At 37.0% G+C, this 20,571-nt stretch overlaps 1 protein-coding gene across 1 annotated transcript in view; it reads right to left on the bottom strand.

Annotated features, from left to right (window-relative positions):
- Window positions 1-20,571, bottom strand: part of INTS6 (integrator complex subunit 6) — a gene marked incomplete at both ends in the record, with an annotated part of 94,818 nt that overhangs the window by 24,669 nt on the left and 49,578 nt on the right. Inside the window, one exon of the mRNA XM_080689065.1 lies at window positions 2,510-2,693. Coding sequence (XP_080545191.1) covers window positions 2,510-2,693 — 184 coding nt within the window. The remainder of the gene's footprint in view (window positions 1-2,509; window positions 2,694-20,571) is intronic.

Below are 20,571 nucleotides of genomic sequence, written 5' to 3'. Positions count from 1 at the left end.
ACTGCACATCTTTTAAAGCACATATAAAACTATAACAATATATTGATTATTTAGCAATATAGGAAAATTTCTAATTTTTTTCCTAATGAATATGAATTATTCTATAATGGACAAATGTGTATACACATGTATACCTCTTAGACTAAGCTAAAAAAATACACAGAAATTGTTAGTAGTGAGTATATATTTGTAGAGTTGATATTAGCTTTTTTGTTCTTGCTACTTTTCTGGTGCTTTATCTCCAAACCTTTCTTTAGTGGACATTCTTTATTAAAAAGAATTATTCTAAATTAAAAAATGAAGAAATACATTATTCAGATATATGAAAAGGTGAGTGGCATTTGTGCAGCTTCTCTTATTGCTTCAAGAGCATGAAAGGGGCAAATAAACTACTACTTGAAGAAGGATCCAGTAAGTATATTTAGAGAAAACCTCCTATTTCTTGACTAAAATTTTTGGTCATTGAAAGATATTACCAAAGGTGACTTCAGAATCTTCTCCTCTGGAGATGTTCCTTTCAAAGAATAAATAAAATAACTTTAGTACATTACTGCCCAAAGGCAAGGATATCAACTACTACATAATTCTCAAGGTTCTTTACAGATCCTTTTTGATTGTACCACTCACTTCATTTCACACTCCGAATATTCCTGATCCTCGAAGATAAAAGTACACATAGCCCATAACTTAATTGTAATTCTAAGATCAAACTAAGTAGTTCATAGTAAGACATTTTCAATGTGAGAATGTCTAAATTATAGCCTCGAAGCCTTGTGCAATCTGTTAAGTAAAAAATCCTAGGGAAGAGAGAGAGGGAGGGAGGGAGGGAGGGAGGGAGGGAGGGAGAGAGAGAGAGAGAGAGAGAGAGAGAGAGAGAGAGAGAGAGAGAGAGAAAGAAAGAGGGGGGGAGAGGAAGGGGAGGAATTTAACAAGTAGATCAGTTCAAAGCTGAAAGCAAAAACTGCATGAGTATAATTGTGGACCCTATCATATAAATCACTAAGACAACCATTAAATAATTTCTATACATGTACAGGACATTGCTAACAATGAATTTTCAAATTTAGATGACAGGCTATCCCTGAAAAAAATATATATATGCTTTCTTTTTTCCTGTAAACTAAATTGTGAAGGCATTATAACAGTTCACAGAGTACTTCTACATAATGGAAGTATTAAATAATGTGAAAACAATTACTTTATCTATTTCACAGACATAGATATAAGACTACTTATATCTTTTTTACCTGAGCTTTTTGTTTGTTGGTTGTTAATGGGGTATATAAACCCAGGAGCATTCTACCCCTGGGGTAAGCTACATACCCCAGCCCTTTTTTTATTTTGAAACAAGAACTCACTATATTGCTGAGGCTGGCCTTAAAACTGGGATCCTCCTGTCTCTACCTCACAAGTCTAGAATATACACATGTACCTGTACACACCTGGCTCACCTGAGATTTCTGCAAATTCCCAAACCCGCAGGTTTTTAGAAGAAAAGCATCTAAAGTAATAATTGTATTTTAGCCAGGCATAGTGGTGTACATTTGCAATCCCAGTACTTGGGAGGCTGAGACAGGATGATCACAGGTTCGAAGTCAGCCTCAAGCAACTTAGTGAAGCCCTCTGAAACCTAGCAAAACTCTGTTTCAAAATAAAGAATAAAAATAGGGCTGGGGGTGTAGCTCAGAGGTAGAATGACCCAGGGCTCAATATCCAGTACTATACACACACACAAAAAAAAAGTTGTAATTTCTCTTAGTGTATATAGCTAAGCACTCAGTAAAGCACCGTGTCTGGAGACAGTTGGAGGCCCCTTTCAGAGGTTAAATGATGGGATGCCAGACTTAGACATTTTTAATATTATCTTCCATCAGTGAGAACTAAAATGTTCCTTGAAAGCAAAACCCCCATGTATGTCTTATTCATTAATGAAGTCTTAAAGCACAGAAAAATACTTGGTACACAGTAGGCATTTGATACATTATCAATATCAAATTAATCTACCTGTTAACCAATTCTACATTATTCTCCTGAAAATAGTCATTAATGTTCACTGAACATAGTGACTACCTGATCTAATGAGTGAGTGATACATAAAGCTGGATAAAACCTCATCACCTGTTTCCTCTAAGCTATTTACCTCCATTACCCTGGTAAATCAAATGGGTAATGAAATGTTTCTCAAAACACTCTTTACAAAAATAATGTTATGGCATTTCTAAATCATTGGCAACCTTTGTAGAAAGAAAAATTATTAACTTCAAATACCAACATTTTCTATATTGCTTTTTAAAAAAATCAGTGTTCATTATGAGATCGAACAATACTCAGGTCTATTCAAATCAAGATCATAACCCATCATCAATAAATGTAGTTTCAAACTATGTCTCTTATTCCAAACATTTACTTGTTAAACAAAAACAAATATAGCATTTTGGAAGTGCACATTTTAACACATTCAGGTAATTCTGCTGTTAAGTCTCTGAATTACTGACAGCCAAAAACTTACCGCCTGTCACTTCACACATTGGTGTGATTGCAGAGTCATCTAAAGGCACACCGGTCAACTGTTCTGACTCAACTGACATGGTGCCAGGTAATCGCAACACTAATGCAAAGAGTCTCTGATCCCAACGAAAAGGTTCCTTGGTCAATTCACTTCCAGGCAAAGGAGAATTAAGAGGTAAATGTAGCTGAAAGTAATGAGAAAAAAGAAAAAAGAAATCAGTATAATTTCCACCACTATTTTTTTCTAAGCCACTTTAGTAACATATATTAAAAATGCATTGAATCTGTTAACCCAAAAACCAGCCTAAAAATAAAAACACCCTGTTTTATTGTAGTGTGTTTCAGATTTGTACTCAACTAACCACCATGCTCTGTACTGCTTCCAAATGAATCAAGTAAAAACATGCCTTTAACAGATATCTTATTATTTCTAGTACACACACACACACACACACACACACACACACACACACACACACACAGTTTTTGGCTTCCTAGGTCCGTGTCAGTACTTTTTTCCATTATACCACAGCCACCTCAACCATCTTTAAGGTTCTTAATAATAAGATTCTTAAGAATCTGGAAAGCTTTAAAATTATTTTAATAGGCATTTCTGTACCAATAGAGAAACAGTGTACACCAACAAGATCCTTCCATCATCAATCTTAGCATTACTGAAATGAGGAAAATCAGATAGCACATTACTCAAGATGTGATGCAATGGGAAGTTCATAACACCAAAGAGCTCAAGTAAAGAAAAAAAAGGGAGAGCTGGGCGTAGTGGCACACGCTTGTAAACCCTGTGTTTGGGAGGTGGAGATGGAGGATTGTACGCGAAGCCAGGCTTGGTAGCTTAAGAGACCCTGTTTTCAAATAAAATATAAAATAGGTCTGGGAGTGTAGCCCGGAGGGTAGAAGGGTTCCATCCCCAGTACCACCAAAAAAAAAGAGGTGGGGGGGGGAGGGAAAGGGACAGAAAGAAGAAATAGAGAGGGGGACAGGAAAGAAAAGTTTGGCTTTGAATCAAATCAAGACTTCAGATCTAAACACCAGTTTTACAGGGAATTTGGGGGATACAATCAAATTAAGCACCATAATGAAGCAATCAAGGCGGGCGTGGTGGCACACACTTGTAATCCCAGTACTTGGGAGGCTGAGACAGGAGAATCACAGGTTCGCAGACAGCCTCAGCTACTTATTGAGGCCCTCTGAAACAGTGAGACCATTTCAAAATAAAGAAAAAAAAATAGGGATGGGATGTAGCTCAGAGGTAACATGCCCATGGGTTCAATCCCCAGTACCACAAAAAAAAAAAAAAAAAAAGCAGCAGCACGCAGTCAAATCCAGAATGTAAAACATTTTATAGAATGAAAGCCCTAATTTGTCTAATAAACTGATGGCATGAAAAAGCCAAGGGTTAAAAAAAAAAAAAAAAAAGGCCAGGGGAAGGTTAGAACTGGTACACAATAAGAAACAAAATAAAAACAAAGATTTCTGAGGGAATCAGGAAACTGAAATATATGTTACTGTAATTAATAATACCTTAAGTGTGTTAATGATTGGGTTCAGAAAACAAAACTCCCTTATCAATTATAAAAATAAAGTTTAAGATCAGCACACTCAGGGACTTATTATTTCAAAAAGTACTTGAGGTTTTAAAAAATATACAGAATGTGCTTTTAAATTATCACTTCCAAATAATTTCTTCATAAAGCAAGACCTAACAGTATTTGCTCTAAAGCCTTCCTAAATCTCACAGAAAAATTTCTGACCTTGATAATATTAGGAATTCAATCCATCCTACACTGATGTTCGTCTCAAGTTTCTTCATTGACTCACATCAAACTCTTTTTAAAAATCCAATTCTATTCTAGGAAGAAAGCTGTTAGTGAAGCTCTGCTGTGCTGGCACCTCTCTCCCAAAGATCCATGCCAAGAGAATTTGCTACAAGACTTCTTTATCAAGATCAGCCAAGATTTTGTGACCATGGACAGCAGTCATGTGCTCTTCCTCTGGCACTGGCCTTATTTAAGTCAGAAAGCAGAGGCAATAGGGAAGGGAAATCTGGGCCAAGATGTTCTTTGATGAAGGTACCCCAACCTCAAAGGCTCTGCAACACTTGCAAACAACTCAGAAACTCTAGGATCTTGCTACTTTTATTGTACACTGCCCTAAATAAATGAGAAAGTACGGTTTACATCATCTCCTTTTACCCCAGAACAACCAATCACCTTTGAATATGGGAAACACAGCTACAAATTGTTGGCCATCATTCTCTCTGAGGTCACAGAAACAAAGTACCAGTGGCACCTGTACTTTGAAAACTGTTAATGCAGTTTTCTGCAGAATAATGATACAGTGAAACTGTTTCAAAACTCCAAGGGACAACAGGCACTACACAGACCACATGTACATAAGTAATCATGTAGTGAGGAGTATTTGCCCACTCCTAGTGGCCTATAAATATAGCCATTTGGAGGACAATATCCAATAAAATAATTGGCCTTTGGCTATACAATGCTAATTCTAGAATGTATTTCAAGTAAAAGAGCTAGCAAGGGCCACAGGAATATTTCTAAGTATTTTACACATAACTATATTTGAGTTTTATGTAACATTTGCCTATTTTTTAATTTTTCTTATTTCCCTCTCATCATCACCAACCTCTCATTACCAAAAGGAAGTAGTTGTGGCGAGAATATATTAGTAAGTAGGGTTGATTAATGGTAAACAGGAACAGAAAAAAATATAAAAACATAAAGAAAAAATACTTTAAAAAGAATTACTCTAAATTCAAAGTTTATTGCTAAAAATCTAGTGACATTTTAAAAATCACAAGAATCTTCTCTTCATTATTATATGAACTTTGAAAATTAAAGAAAATTGCATGTAAAACAAGAATAATATTAACCATTAGAAAAACATGCAAGAAAAATGAGTATTTCAATAAAGTGAAAATTTTGAGAATACCCAAGCAAAAGTTCATATGGCCTATAACATGTGAAAATATGCTCAAATATACTAGTTATCAAATAATGTAAAATATTACAATATATTATAATTAAAATATCAATGAGATAACGTTTCACACCCTAAGTTGAGCATAAATTTTAAAAGTCTGACAATACCAAGTGATTATGAGATTACAGAGCAAATATGAGACTATAGAGCAAAGCAAAACCCTCCAATACTCTTGATGGGCCAATAAATATACTATCATTTAGAGCATAATTTGATATCATGAGGTAGAGTTGGAAATAAGCACATCCTAGTACAGAAATGCCCTCTCCTACAAAAACACTCATATTCTCATAAAAAGTGGTATAAAAGAATATTAGAAGTGGTGGCACACAGCTGTAATCCCAGTATTTGGGAGGCTGAGAAAGGAGGATCACAGGTTCAAAGCCAGCCTCAACAACTAGTGAGACTCTCAGCAACTTAGTGGCACCCTGTTTCAATAGGGCTGGCAGCATAGCTCAGAGGTAGAATGCCCCTGCCCCCCCACACACACACATACTGGGGAGTATGGTCAGTGGTAGAACATATACTGAGTATGTAGGAGGCTCTGACTTTAATCCCCAGCAGAACAACAACAAAAATACCTACTATAACATTATTAAGAAGCCAGGTGTGGTGGTGCATGCTTGTAATCCCAGCATTTGGGAGGCTGAGTCACAAGGATTGCAGTTTGCGGAGAGCCCCAGCTACTACTTAGTAAGGCCCTCTGCAACTCAGTGAGACCATTTCAAAATAAAGAATAAAAAAATAGGGCTGGGGGTGTAGATCGAGGTAGAATGCCCCTGGATTCCACCCCTAGTACCCCCCCACACATTATTAAGAATACTGACTACACACTACAACATTATTTGAAACAGAGGAAAAATGGGAAAATCTAACAAGTCCTATAAACAAGCTGTGGTCTGTTCATATAACATAATTGAACTGAATAGACTAAATATCTAAAATCCAACATGGATGAATCTCAAAACAGTTTTTTGGTAACATGACATATACAAATAAAATAACATCATAAATGTACAGATTGATGAATTTACACAAGTCAAGTGCACTTTTGTGTAGTCTGACTTTTGTCTCCTTCAGTAACAAACTACTCAAATGATCAGTTGTGCCTGATTTGGAGCTTTATATAAGTAGATCATTCATACCTACTGTCATACTGGATGTGTGAATATACTGTAATTTTTGTCTTCTGTTGTTGAAAAGAATTTATACTATTTGGGTATATATGAAAGAAAAGTACATGCCTTTATAGTTAAATATATGCACGCATTTTTTTTGTTGGGTATACACTTAGGAATGGAACTGCTCCATCAAAGGATATGAACTGTTAAAACAGTTTTTCAAAGTGGAAAAGAAACTTAATACTTCCACCAGAAGTGTATGAGAGAACCAGCTGCTTCATTTCTCTTTCTCTAAAAGTACTGGTTATCTTTCATTTTAGCCATTTTGGGGCATGCATGCATGTGTACCTCAGAGAGTTTCCAATTTCCCTGATATCTATGGAAGTTGATCACCATTTCTTACACTTATTGCCAAGTCAATGTGCTCTTTTGTGAAGTGCACATCTTTAATTCAGTTGCTTATCTGTTATTTAGAGAATTGTTACTATTTTCCAAGTTATCAGTCCTTTGTTGGATATTACAAATATTTTCTCCCACTTCATGAACCCTTTCATTATTTTAGTACTAACTTTTGATAAATAGAATTATTTTTCTCCTTTCACAATTAGTGCTGTCGTATACTCAATCATCATGAAGGTACTCTCCTACATTTTCTTATAGAAACTTTTGTATTTTACAATTTATTAATTATGCCTAAAATACATCTGGTATCAAGCTTTGCATATTGAGTAGTGGTGGGATGAAGATATGTTTCCCCTCCAAATGAGTATCTAACTGACTTTTAGCATCATTTAGTAAAAATATCATCCTTTCTTTGAGGAACTAGACCACCTCCTCTTTCTTATATTAGATGACTATACACGTGTAAATCTATTTTGAGTCAAAAAGTATCAGATGAAAAAAATAGGCAATATGTAAAATGGTATGCACAGAATGGCATTTCTCTACACTCTTTAAAGTAAACAATATTTAATGCTGTTTTTCTCCCTGTAACATAATACAAACAGTAAAGTAAGAAAACATGGGCCAGAAGACTACACACTGAAGTCACATTTGTTGCTTCTGGGAAGAAGTAGCAGTAAAAAAGACACTCCACCAAGAAACAGAAGAGATGACATACTAATTTCTAATGTTCTGTTTCATGTTCTACATTTTTTAAAAATCCAAAGCAAGGGCCGGGCGTGGTGGCGCACGCTTGTAATCCCCGTGCTTGGGAGGCAGAGACAGGAGGATCGCGCAGGTTCGAAGCCAGCCGCACTGGTGTAAGAGACCCTGTTTCAAAAATATAAAATAGGTCTGGGAGTATAGCCCGGAGGTAGAAGGGCTTCCAGGAACCCCAGTACCACCAAAAAAATAAAAAAATAAAAAATAAATAAAAATCCAAAGCAAAAAGGAACACAAGTAGGCAAATAAGGCAGTATATTCCTTCCCAAATTACTATAATATATTAATACGGAGATAATTATCAAAGCCAATAAATTATTCATTCAAGTATCTACTGGTCTCTTTTATAACGATGTCATTATTTTATAATACCAAGATAAGAAAACTTCATGCGCTTTGATTTGATAAGAGAGAGGTTAAAATAAATACAATTACAAAACTCAGAAATTTGTAAGAATCCTAAAAGAATTCTACTTGATCAGGTATTAAAATATATTTCAAGAAAGTAGAATACGTCCTGAAAAATTACGCATGCATTCACACACCATTTTTTTGGTAACAACCAAATATTAGACATATTTAGATTTAAAGTGAAGCCAACAAACAGAAAGATGAAAACTGAAAATTATGGTACTAGCTATCAAGGTATTTGGTAGGATTTAATTTCTGAACATGGACAGTCAAATAGTTTTATAAAAACTGCTTTCTGAAGCTTAATCTTAGGAATAAGATTTGAGAATAAGTATTCAAATTTAAGTGTCTAATTATAATGTTTAAGAACTGGCCATTGGGGTGGGAATGCAGTTCGGTGGTAGAGTGTCTACTTAGCTGTGCAGGACTCTGGCTTCAGTACCTAGCATCACTAAACGTGTGTGTGTGTGTGTGTGTGTGTGTGTGTGTGTGTGTGTGTGATCATATATAAAAATTCATTTCTAAAAAAAAATAAAAAAATAAAAAAATAAAAATTCATTTCTATCTATATAAATTCAAACATTTATTCATTCATTCCACAAAAAAAAGCCAATGAGACAGGTATAATTACAACCCCTGCTTAGAATTGAGAAGGAAACACAGAAGCACTTCAGCTTTTCAGAAGATACATAAACAGTAAAAAAGAAGACAGAATTTAAGCCCAGGTGGTCTAGTTCCAGACCCTGTACTCTTAAACACTGCATTACATAACCTAGCCATTGCTGAAAACATAAATTGCATTTTAAAACATCATATGTGCCGGGCATGGTGGCGCACACTTGTAATCCCCACGCTTGGGAGGCGGAGACAGGAGGATAGCACAGGTTCAAAGCCAGCCGCGCTGGCTTAAGAGACCCTGTTTCCAAATAAAAAAGTATAAAATAGGTCTGGGAGTATAGCCCGGATGTAGAAGGGTTTTCCAGGATCCCCAGTACCACCCCCCAAAAAAAATCAAATGTTGAGCTACTGATATAAAAAGAATAATCATTAAATGGAAATGGCAAACATTTATAAAAGAAGCTATTTTCAGGAAAAAACTTCTAAATTATCTTCTGAATCAAAATAGTGATTTTAGCTGGGCATGGTAGACACGCTTACAGTGCTTGGGAGGATATAACAGGAGGACTGCAGGTCCATGGTGAGTCTCAGCTACTTAGTGATACTCAATGAGATCCTGTTTCAAAATAAAGAAAAAAAAAATAGGGGGCTAGGAGTGTAGAAGTAGAATGCCCCTGGGTTCAATCCTCAGTACTGGAAAAAAAAAAAAAAAAAAAAAAGGTTTTAAATGACATCCCATACTTTTCTCCCATTTAAAAAAAAAAAATTTATTTTTTTGGCGCTACCAGGGATGGAACCCAGGGGCATTGTACCTGCTAACTACACCCCCAGCCTATTTTTTAGTCTTTTTGTTTTTTTGAAACTCACTGAGTTGCAAAGGAACTTGCTAAGTAGTTGGGGCTGTCCATCAACTGCGATCCTCCAGTCTCTGCCTCTCGAATGCTGGGATTACAAGCATGCACCACCAAATCAGGCTTCCCTAGTTACTCTTTTATCCAACAGTAAGGAACAACAATACACTTTCTTCCCTTTTGCTTTCCCTTTCCATTCTCAATACATGGGTAAGAGCTATAAAAATAATGATATAAGTTGCTATTATCATCCTCCTTTTAGAAATGAAAATGCAATATAAGACTGTATGTTAGAAAATGTTTTAGAATATACTCAAGTAACCCCTATTGTATAATTAATTTAAAAGATTAAGGAAAACTATAAAATCTAAAAATTGAATAATCATGGTGTGATTTAATAATACAGTAATTTTCCCATAACTATATTATTGGCCTTTATTGGGGTCTTTATAAGATTGTTTGTCAAAGCTTCTAATGGACTGACTAGTAAGCAAAAAAAAAAAAAAAAAAGATTGTAATTAACAATGAATTTAACTTGCATACAATTGAGGCTTTCTATATTATTTTAAGTGATTGATTTTACTGGTATCACCTGGTATCTTATGTATTTTTCTTAGTAGCTGAGATAAATATTTAGTGGCATTACCAGGTATCTTATATATATTTCTTAGTAGCTGAGAGAAACGGAAGTATTAACTCCAATTTAAAATTAAGAAGATTGTTCTATATTCTCTTTGAAGACCTTACTAACCCCCCTTCACTTTTGAGTTCTTGCTGAACTTAACAACAAAAATTAAAACTTCTAACACTGGTCTGAAAAACAAATGGTAGATTAGGTTCGTGATAGTCTTTATTAGGCATGCTCAAACTTTATGTATTTATGAAAGTACAATTTCCTCTTTGGTTATCATATATATGTAATTATCATATATGTGTGTATGTATATGGATATATATACTTTTTAGTACTGGGGATTGACCCCAGACCTTTTTTACTTTTATTCTTTAGGCTTTAACATTTATTTTTATATACTTTTATTGGTGCATTGTAGTCTTATATCAGTATATAGTTCAAAGTGATAGTGACATAGATACACATTATTTTTTATTTTGAAACAGGGTCGAAGTAGCTGAGGCTGACCTTGAACTCACAATCCTCCTGTCTCAGTCTACCAAGTATTGAAATTACAGGTATGTATCACCATGCCCAGCTTCATTATCTTGTATTCGATAATGATCCAGACTCTACTTACTTATGACTTTGCTAAGATGAACTGTAATATCCAACTTTAATTAATTAGTTGTTTATAAACTAACTAAATAGTTACTGCTGGGCATGGTGGCACACGCTTGTAATCCCAGTACTTGAGAGGCTGAGACAAGAGGATCACAGGTTTGTACTGAGACAAGAGGATCGCAGGCCTAGCCACTTAGTGAGGCCCTCCACAACTCAGTGAGACCCTGTTTCAAAATAAAGAATAAGAAATAGGGCTAAGGATGTAGCTAAGAGGTAGAATGCCCCTGGGTTTAATCCCCAGTACACACACACACACACACACACACACACACACACACCCCTAAATAGTTATAAGCATGGCACTATTTCAAAATTTAATAGGACATAAAAAGCCAAAAAAGATTGGAGATGTTTTAGCTAGCTCATTCTAAGAAAACTATTATAAAACCTAATATAACCAGGATTCTCATACAAAACCTTTTTTTCAGCTGTAGAATATAAAACTAAGTAGAGTCAACAATCAGTAAAAGACAGAATTAAAGCATCTTTAATTCTGGAATCTAAACAATTATCTCCTGGCATCCAACCTAACCACAACCCACCATGAGTAAAGGTTGATCTGTATCAACATTTAACAAGATTCCCATTCAACTAGCATGTTCAGCCAAACAGTTCTATTAATGAAGTAATTCAAAAAATTATATGCGCTTTCCTATTTCCCATTTAATTTTTAATTGTAATAACCTTTTACTTGGTTGCCTATCAGTTTAGAATAGAGAAAGAGGATCTGATTGTTTTTTTCTCCCCACAGTAACTGTCAAATTAAAGAATAAGTGAAGTCTCTCCCACAGTCTAAAGGAAAGTACAAAAGTGAGAGGAAGATGATGAGGGTGGTAATCAGAACACAGGTATCTCTCAGTGTCCTACCTCCATCCCAACGCGTGCATTCTCTCTGTCTCTGTCTCTGTCTCTGTCTCTCTCTCATGGAATATGTGGTCACAGAACCAAAATAGTCTATCTCCAAGCACTGTGAGTGTTTTTCTCTCCCTATGTACAACTAGTTCATCCGAATGGCTCCAACTAGCTCATCTGAATGGCTCCTGTATGTAGCCGGACAAAGGATACAAAGGCATGAGTTGTAATACCCCCCTAACACCTGAAGCAACAAATATCCCACCATATGCTGGTGCCACAGCAGCTATTTAATCCAATTCAGTGTACAATACTTATAATGAATATTTACACAAGGATATACTTCTAACAAGGATATACTTCTACTAAAGCCTATATGAAACATAACCTCAAATTCCTGCCTTCTTAAGAGGTACAAAAGCTGGGCGTGGTGGCGCACACTTGTAATCCCAGCATTCAGGAGGCTGAGACCAGAGGATCGCGGTTCATGGACAGCCTCAGCTACTTAGTGAGGCCCTCTGCAACTCAGTGAGACCCGGTTTCAAAATAAAGAATAAGAAATAGGGCAGGGGGTGTAGCGGGGCATGGTGGCGCACGCTTGTAATCCCCGCGCTTGGGAGGCAGAGACAGGAGGATCGCGCAGGTTCGAAGCCAGCCGCGCGCACTGGCTTAAGAGACCCTGTTTCCATATAAAAATGTAAAAATAGGTCTGGGAGTGTAGCCCGGAAGGGCTTCCAGGAAGGGGGTGTAGCTTGGAGGTCGAATACTCGAGTTCCATCCCCAGACCCGGAAAAAAAAAAAAAAGAGAGAGAGATACAAAGATCTAGCTGGACATGGTGGCGCATGCTTGTAATTCCAGCATTCAGGAGGCTGAGACCAGAGGATCATAGTTTGCGGACAGCCTCAACTACTTAGCAATAATACCCTTCATTACTCGGTGAGATCCTGTTTCAAAAATAAAAAGACTAAAAAATAGGGCTGGGGGTGTAGCTCAGAGGTACTATGTCCCTGGGTTCCATCCCTAGTACTGTAATGGGGGGGGGGAGACTATGATCAAAAGACCAGGTAGAGCCGGGCGTGGTGACGCACACTTATGATCCCAGAGCTTGGGAGGCTGAGAAAGGAGGACTGCACAGGTTCAAAGCCAGCCTCAGCTACTTAGTGAGGCTCTCAGCAGCTTAGTGAGATCCTGTTTCCAAATAAAATATAAAAAATAGGTCTAGGAAAATATCCCAAAGGTAGAAAAGCCCCTGGGTTCCACCCCCAGTACCACAAATAAAATAAAGGACCAGGCAGCACAAAATAGTGGATAAAACAAGTACTGGGGTAAAAACTAAACTTCAGAACTGCTGGGGCATACAGAGCAAAGGAAGAGAAAGACTGAACACTTTAAAGAAAGGCCTGAAGCTTTTATAAACTGTCTGGATTTTAATATGGGAAGACAAAAACAGCAGTCAGCAGTCAGGAAAAGGGAGCATGTGAGAAGAGACAGAAAGCATTTGGGAAATTAACAGTGCAGTTTAGGTCAAGTTTGAAGAAAATACAGAGAAATTATTGGAAATTTTTCCTTAGTCATTTCCCAGTGCTCACACTCCACTAAAACAGCTCACACTAAGTCTTAATGGTCTTTTGGGGTTACTGTGGTTGGCCAAAGCATTCAAGGCCTAAGTGTTACTTGGCCTTGCAGCTTATTTTCATGCCTATAGACACCAGCCACCATGCAAAGAAGCTTGAACTCAATTACTAAGTGAGTGACGGAGAGACAGAAGCCACAAAGGAGGAGAAGCAAGGTGCCTCAGCCAATGAGCATCAAAACCCTGGGTACATAAAGAATGCCATCTTGTATGTTCTGGACCCAATTAAGCTCCCAGACAAATGTAGCCAACCCAGAGAATCTTAAGAAATAATAAACTGCTTTAAGCCATTAAGTTTTGTAGTGATTTGTTATACAGCAAACTGATACTAAAGGTGGTAATTCTAGTAGAAATTTTCAGATCTGGCTTCCAAGCAGCATTCAGAACTAGTGTTTTGAAACATATTTCTTTGGCTTTTACACACAAGTATTATGTTTTCCTTCCATTCTCCAGCTATGCTACTTTTGTTTTTTACCCTCACCACCAACCCAGAAGGAACCTTCAATACCTAGCTGTTAGGTGCTGCTGATCCTCAAGGTTCAGTCATAGGCCTTGGACAATTTACACTTTTAACCTTCAACCCAACTACCCATTGCTTTACTCACTTTTACGCTCAAAAATATTCAAATATCGTACAAGCCGAATCTATGTCTGAATACCAAGTTATTCTTCTGTCTACCTGACATTCATTTTTTTAATGACTCAAAGGTATCTCAAAGACTAAACATTCACAACTGAGCTCCTGATTTTCCTCCAACCAAAATGGTCCTTTTTCAACATTCCCTAGGCTCAGAAAATGACATCATCATCTCTGCAGTTTTGCAGAAGCCATCTCCATGTCCTTAAACCCCAAAAGCAATATGTCACCAAATTTTATTGATTAAACCTCCTAAGTATCTCTTGAAATTGCTGCTTCTTTTCATCTTGTCTGGTAGCACCAAACTCCTTGTTCAAGCTAATTGCCAATACTAATATAACAATGACTATCTGGTTTTCCAACATCCACTTTTGTCTCTCTTCTACTCCCTACCTCTAAATAAAATCCTTGATCACATCCCATTGCTTTTATATTAATAACATTACTTAGCATGGCCTCAAAAGTCAAGCTCAACCTCCCCTTTCCTTTTGTATTATAATCCCTTTTCTTCTATTCTCCAAACACATTAGTCTTGTTTTACTTCCTCCTTTTCAAAATATACTTCAGGAAAAACAAAAACTTCTCTACATTCTAGCCCCTCTGTCATGATCTTCATTTGTACTTTATTTCTTTTGTAGTAAATTGTGCAGTCTTCAGATCTTAATCTTGTATAACTCCACTGAAAACAATAGTTGGGTGTGGTGGCACATGCTTGTCATCCCAGGTTTGTAACCCCAGCATTCAGGAGGCTGAGACTGGAAGATTGTGGTTCGTGGACAGCCTCAGCTACTTAGTGAGACTCTCTGCGACTTAGTGAGACCCTTTTTCAATATAAAGAATAAAAAGAATAGGGTTGAGGGTGTAGCTCAAAGGTAGAATGACCCTGGGTTCCATCCGTAGTACCACACAAATATAAAATAATTATATCCTTATACATTAAAGATGCATACAGAAGTATTCATGGACAAAATGACTTTTCTATATGCTTTAAAATAACATACCAACAATGTGCATAGTAGGTGGGAAGCATATACAGCAAACATGACCAGAAAAATGTGTTAATTGCTGAAACAAGACAAACAGCTTGTATCTGATACTGTTGTCTCTGATATTTTTTATTCTTTATTTGAAACAGGGTCTAGTTGTAGAGGGGCTCACTAAGTAACTGAGGATGGCCATGAACCTGCAATCCTTTTGTCTCAGCCTCCCAAGTACTGGGATTACAAGCGTGTACCACCACACTTGGCAAGGCAAGTCTTTTTGAAGCCCTACAATAAGAATTAAGAGTACAGTGATAGAAAAATCAGTGTAATTTCTTGAACACTTATCTCATTTAATCATAACCATAAGATGTCATTTTTATTATCCCCATTTTAAAGATAAAGACATTGAAAATTTGAGTAAGAGAGAACAAAATTATCTCTCTACTGGCAGAGCGAGTAATCAAAACTTACTTTCAAAATAAACTTTCTTAATCCAGTATAATTTGAATACTTTAAATCTAAATTGGGTAAGTATGAATTCATGTATTATTTTCTCTGGTAGGGAAAAAAGTTCCTGTATCTGTCCACTGAAAAGTCTTGAAAATAATGGCCAACTCAATAGCAATAATCAAGTTACAATCTAACTCTAAAGCCCAGGTTATGATAACCATAAACTATTTGCTAACACATGGAACCTGAGATGATTGCAGATCTGAGGTAAAAAATGTACAAGATAAGGTTAGAACAAGATGTCATACTAGAAAGCAAAGCAGCTTTAAGTTTTTAAAATTTAATTTCCTTGCCACTCTTAATTTCAAAAGCTGACAACTTTTCTCCTAAACTGTCCTTCCTTTTACTTATCAAACCCCAGTTTTAGCTTGCCTCAGAGGTTAGTTTCCATTCCACTTTCCACTCTGCCTTGCTGTTAATGTGCCTTGTAGTTCTGAGTGCTCTGACAACTCATTCTCACATTTAGGAAGCTGCCTGCCCTCTACAGTCTACTACTTCCCATATGCTGAAACTCAGAAGACCAGCATAAACCATTCAAATGACAAAGTCAAAGCAAGAAAAGTGACGGAATTTGAAACCCTTCAATAGCTTGAAGCAGAACCATCCTACTCCTACATTACTAATCAGTTTTGTCTTTGAAGAAGAAAGGCTATCTTTTTCAGCCACTATTGTTTTTTGTCCCAATTAGAACAGCTGAACCCATATTCTGAAAAAAAAAAAAAAAAAAAAAAAACTTTACCTTGCCAGAAGCCTTTTAGAAGCCTTGCAAATTCTGCTAGATGCTTGTCAATTTGTTCTTCTTTGTTGTTAAAAAAATAATAATAAGCATTCAAAGGGGACATAACATGTTAAGGGCAGAATACACATATTCTAATCTAATGCTAAATGCTCTTGTGATTCAGTTGATAGAAAACTGGCACTCCCAACCTCAAGTCCCACTTTAGTCCCATTTAACTCAGATTTGTTTGGAATGTACATGGGAAAGAAAAAAAGAGCTTCAAAGGAAAAATAAATTGGGGGGTGGGGGTCGGGAATGGGGATGGAACCCAGAGGCATTTGAACTCAGAGCTACACCCCCTGCCCAATTTTTTATTCTTTTTTTGTTTGTTTGTTTGGTGGTACTGAGGATTGAACCCTTCTACCTCCGGGCTACACTCCCAGACCTATTTTATATTTTTTTATTTGGAAACAGGGTCTCTTAAGCCAGAGAGGCTGGCTTCGAACCTGCGTGATCCTCCTGTCTCTGCCTCCCAAGTGCAGGGATTACAAGGGTGTGCCATCACACCTGGCTATTCTTTATTTTGAAACAGGGTCTCACTGAGTTGCAGAGGACCTCACTAAGTAGCTGTGGTTGACCAAGAACTGCACTACTCCCGTCTCAGCCTCCCAAATGCTGAGATTACAAGCGTGTGCCACCACACCTGGCTCAAAGGAAATACTAATGTATCCACTGTTAAACTTAACATTTTCTTAAATTTGGTTCTTCAAACATAATATAGCCGTAGGTCTTATTCAAAATACAATAAAAATAAAATAAGTATAAGTGATATACACTTATAGATTCATATTATCATCCCATCCAATAGACACAGGAATGGTTCCAAGATTCAAGATTGAGTCCCTCAACGACTTTTCTCTCCCCTAAAGTTCTACCTTTCAAAACAATCCTAATTCCCAGGACTTTTTCTAATTATTTCAAAAAACAATTCTAAACTGAAATGATCTGGTCAGAAACAATATCTGCCTAACTTAAAATTTACAATTTAAACAAAGTGCTCTTTTGTTATAGCACTTCACACTCTTCCAAGTACAGGGTCTTATTTAGAGAGATGGGGTGAGGCTTAGGGTGGTAACCAGGCAAGTGGCCCTAGGTTCAATCCCCAGCAACTCACATCCATAGAAGGGATGTACTAAATGCCAAAAAACCATTTAAAGTGGTAAATTGTGTTATGTGAATTTCACCTCAATTTAAAAATATGCAAATCTCATCAACAGCTAAGTGCAAGCACTTGACCAAACTCAGTTAAGGAAAAATTATCAGAAAGAACAAATACAAAATGAGGTGAAAAAAAAATTTTAAATAACAAGGGATCAGCCAGGTGTGGTGGCGGGAGTGGTGGCGCAAGCTTGTAATCCCCGAGCTTGGGAGGCCGAGACAGGAGGATCTCACAGGTTTGAAGCCAGCCTTGGCTGGTTTAAGAGACCCTGTTTCCAAATAAAATATAAAATAGGTCTGGGAGTGTAACCCGTAGGTAGAAGGCCCCTGGGTTTTATCCCCCAGTACCACCAAAATATACAAACCAACAAGGGATCAATTCAGAAGTCTGATAGCCAGAAAGAAAGAACAGTTAAGAAGAGAAAACTGCCAAATAATAACATTTCTAAAACTTAAAAATATTTTTCTAAATTGAAAGGGCCTTTTAAGAGCTTAGCACAATAAATAGGAAAAAAAAAACTTTTTTTTTTTTTTTTTGGTGGTACTGGGGTACACACACACACACACACACACACACACACACACACACACACACACACATTTGGAAACAGATTCTCTTAAGCCAGCGAGGCTGGCTTCGAGCCTGCTCAGTCCTGGTCCTCCTGTCTCTGCCTCCCAAGTGGGGATTACAAGCATGCAACCACCACGCCCAGCGAAACCTAAAATTTTAAGGGGGGAGGGAACAAACCAAAAAACCAAAAGAAATAAGAATGACATTAGATTTTGTGTTATTTTTGGAATGTGTGGAATATCAAACCCAAGGCTTTGGCCATTCTACCCAAGTGATCTACCCCAAAGCCCTATTACTGGACTGTATTTTAAATAGCAAAAATGGAAGCTATAAGTCAAAAGAACAATGTCTTCCAAATATTTTAAGGAAAATCATTCCCAAACTAGGGATCCAAACCAACAAAAATCAAGTATCAATCAAGAGGAAGGCTAGAAGAGGTGTTAGCAGCCCAAAGTCTTAATTTACCTCCTATGAATCCTTTTTCTCAGGAAGCTACTGAAGAATGTGCTGAGATTGTACAATCAATAAAAGCATAAACAACGGAAAACAAAACAAGAAAGATGGTAACATAAGATCTAGAAAACAAAGGACCCAAAAGAGAGAAGTGAAAGGAATTCTCATGATCTAAACAGAATCTCAAGGAAGACTACTTATCATATGTCTAGAAAAAAACCTTACAGACTCTAGCAGGTAGCTAAAGAGCTCCATGAAAAATAGTGCAAACTAGTTCAGCCGCTAAGGAGATCAGTGTGAAGATTCCTTTGAAAAGTGGGGATGGATCCACCATATGATCCAGCTCTACCACTCCTGGGTATCTTTCCAAAAGAGTTGAAATCAGAGAACTATAAAAACATATGCATACCCATGTTCATAGCAGAACAATTCGTAATAGCCAAAACATTAAACCAACCTAGGTCTCCAATCAACAGATGAATGGACTGCAAAATTACGGGAAATACACACAATGGATTTTACTCAGCTATAAATATAGAACAAAATCAGGCTATTCACAAGAAGATGGAAAGACCTGGAGAACATTATGATAAGTGAGATCAGCCAAGCACAGAAAGAGAAGGGACATATATTTTTTCCAATATGCCTAAATTAGGGACTATTAGGAATACCAGAGGGACTCCAGATAATGGAGGGGAAACCTCAGCAAAGCTAGAAGGGTAAGAGAGGGAAAAGGCTGAGTTGATTACTGGAGGAGCTACATCCGAATATGTGTAAAAGTATGAATTTGGCATGGTTAACCTGGACAGTCATTGTTAAGAGGGAGGGAAAGGGAAGCAAGAGTGGGAGAGGGCACCAGGCACAGTCTGAATGTATGCCGTTTTCAATATGATCCACAATCAATCAATCAATCAATCAATAAATAAATAAGCAGATGGAATGGATAAATTACCTTGAATGTTTGGCCAGTCTCAGCAACGTTATCAAGGCTCTCAGAAACTTAGTGATATCATGCTTCCAAATAAAAAATAAAATAGGGCTGGGGACATAGCCCAGAGGTAGAAGGCTCCTGGGTTCCATGGCCAATACCAACCCCCCCACCCCCGTAAAAGAATGAAGAAATCAAGAATTGGTCTAAAGTCCCAGTACTTGGGAGGCTGAAACACGAGGAGCACAAGGTTTATGGCTAGCCTCAGCAACACAGTAAGACTCTCAGCAACCTAGTAAAACCTGTGATGAAATAAAAAATAAAGTAGGGCTAGGGGTGTGGCCTGGAGGTAGAATGTCCCTGGTTCAACCCCTAGTACCACTGGGGGAGGTGATAGAATGGCTAATACACCTAAGCAAATATAATTTCCACAAAGACAAGAAAGAATACAAGTTCAGATTTGGGTGTGCTGAGTTTGAGATAACCATAAAACATCCAAATTTAAGTATCCAGTACATGGTTAGCAAGATGAAAATGAAATGAAAGGAAAAGATGTTGGTTTATGAGTTGTCAGCACAGCATGATAAATAGCCATTGATGTAGCTGGCAGTACCCAATGAAGCTCACAAGATATCTAACCAAAGGCAAAAGACTTTGGAAAAATATCCAACACTTATTTTAAAAATGTTTTAAACCAGGAGTGGTGACTATAATCCCAGAGATAGGATGATAGGTTCAAGGCCAGGGTGCCTTAACTTAGAGAGCCAGTTTCAAAACTAAATATAAAATAGGACCGGAATGTTGCTCAGGGTTAGAAGCTCCTGGGTTCAATCACCAGTACCATAAATAAAATAAAACAAAACAATTAAAAGTACTAGAGGTGTAGCTGAGGTAGAATTAGCCCTGGGTTCAGCCACTAGTACAAAAATAAATATTTTTAAATGCCTTTAAAATTTTTCAAATATTTGTTTTAATGTTCAACTGTACATTACTTCAATGCCTTCAAACAACTGACGCATCCCACTTGAACATTCCAGAAGGTGTCATTCATTCATTTTCCATTCTACATGTACTTAG

Source organism: Muscardinus avellanarius, assembly GCF_963383645.1.
Source record: "Muscardinus avellanarius genome assembly, chromosome: 2".
Classification (NCBI taxonomy): domain Eukaryota; kingdom Metazoa; phylum Chordata; class Mammalia; order Rodentia; family Gliridae; genus Muscardinus; species Muscardinus avellanarius.
Note: the sequence above shows the minus strand (reverse complement) of the source record. Positions and strands in the feature narration are given on the sequence as shown.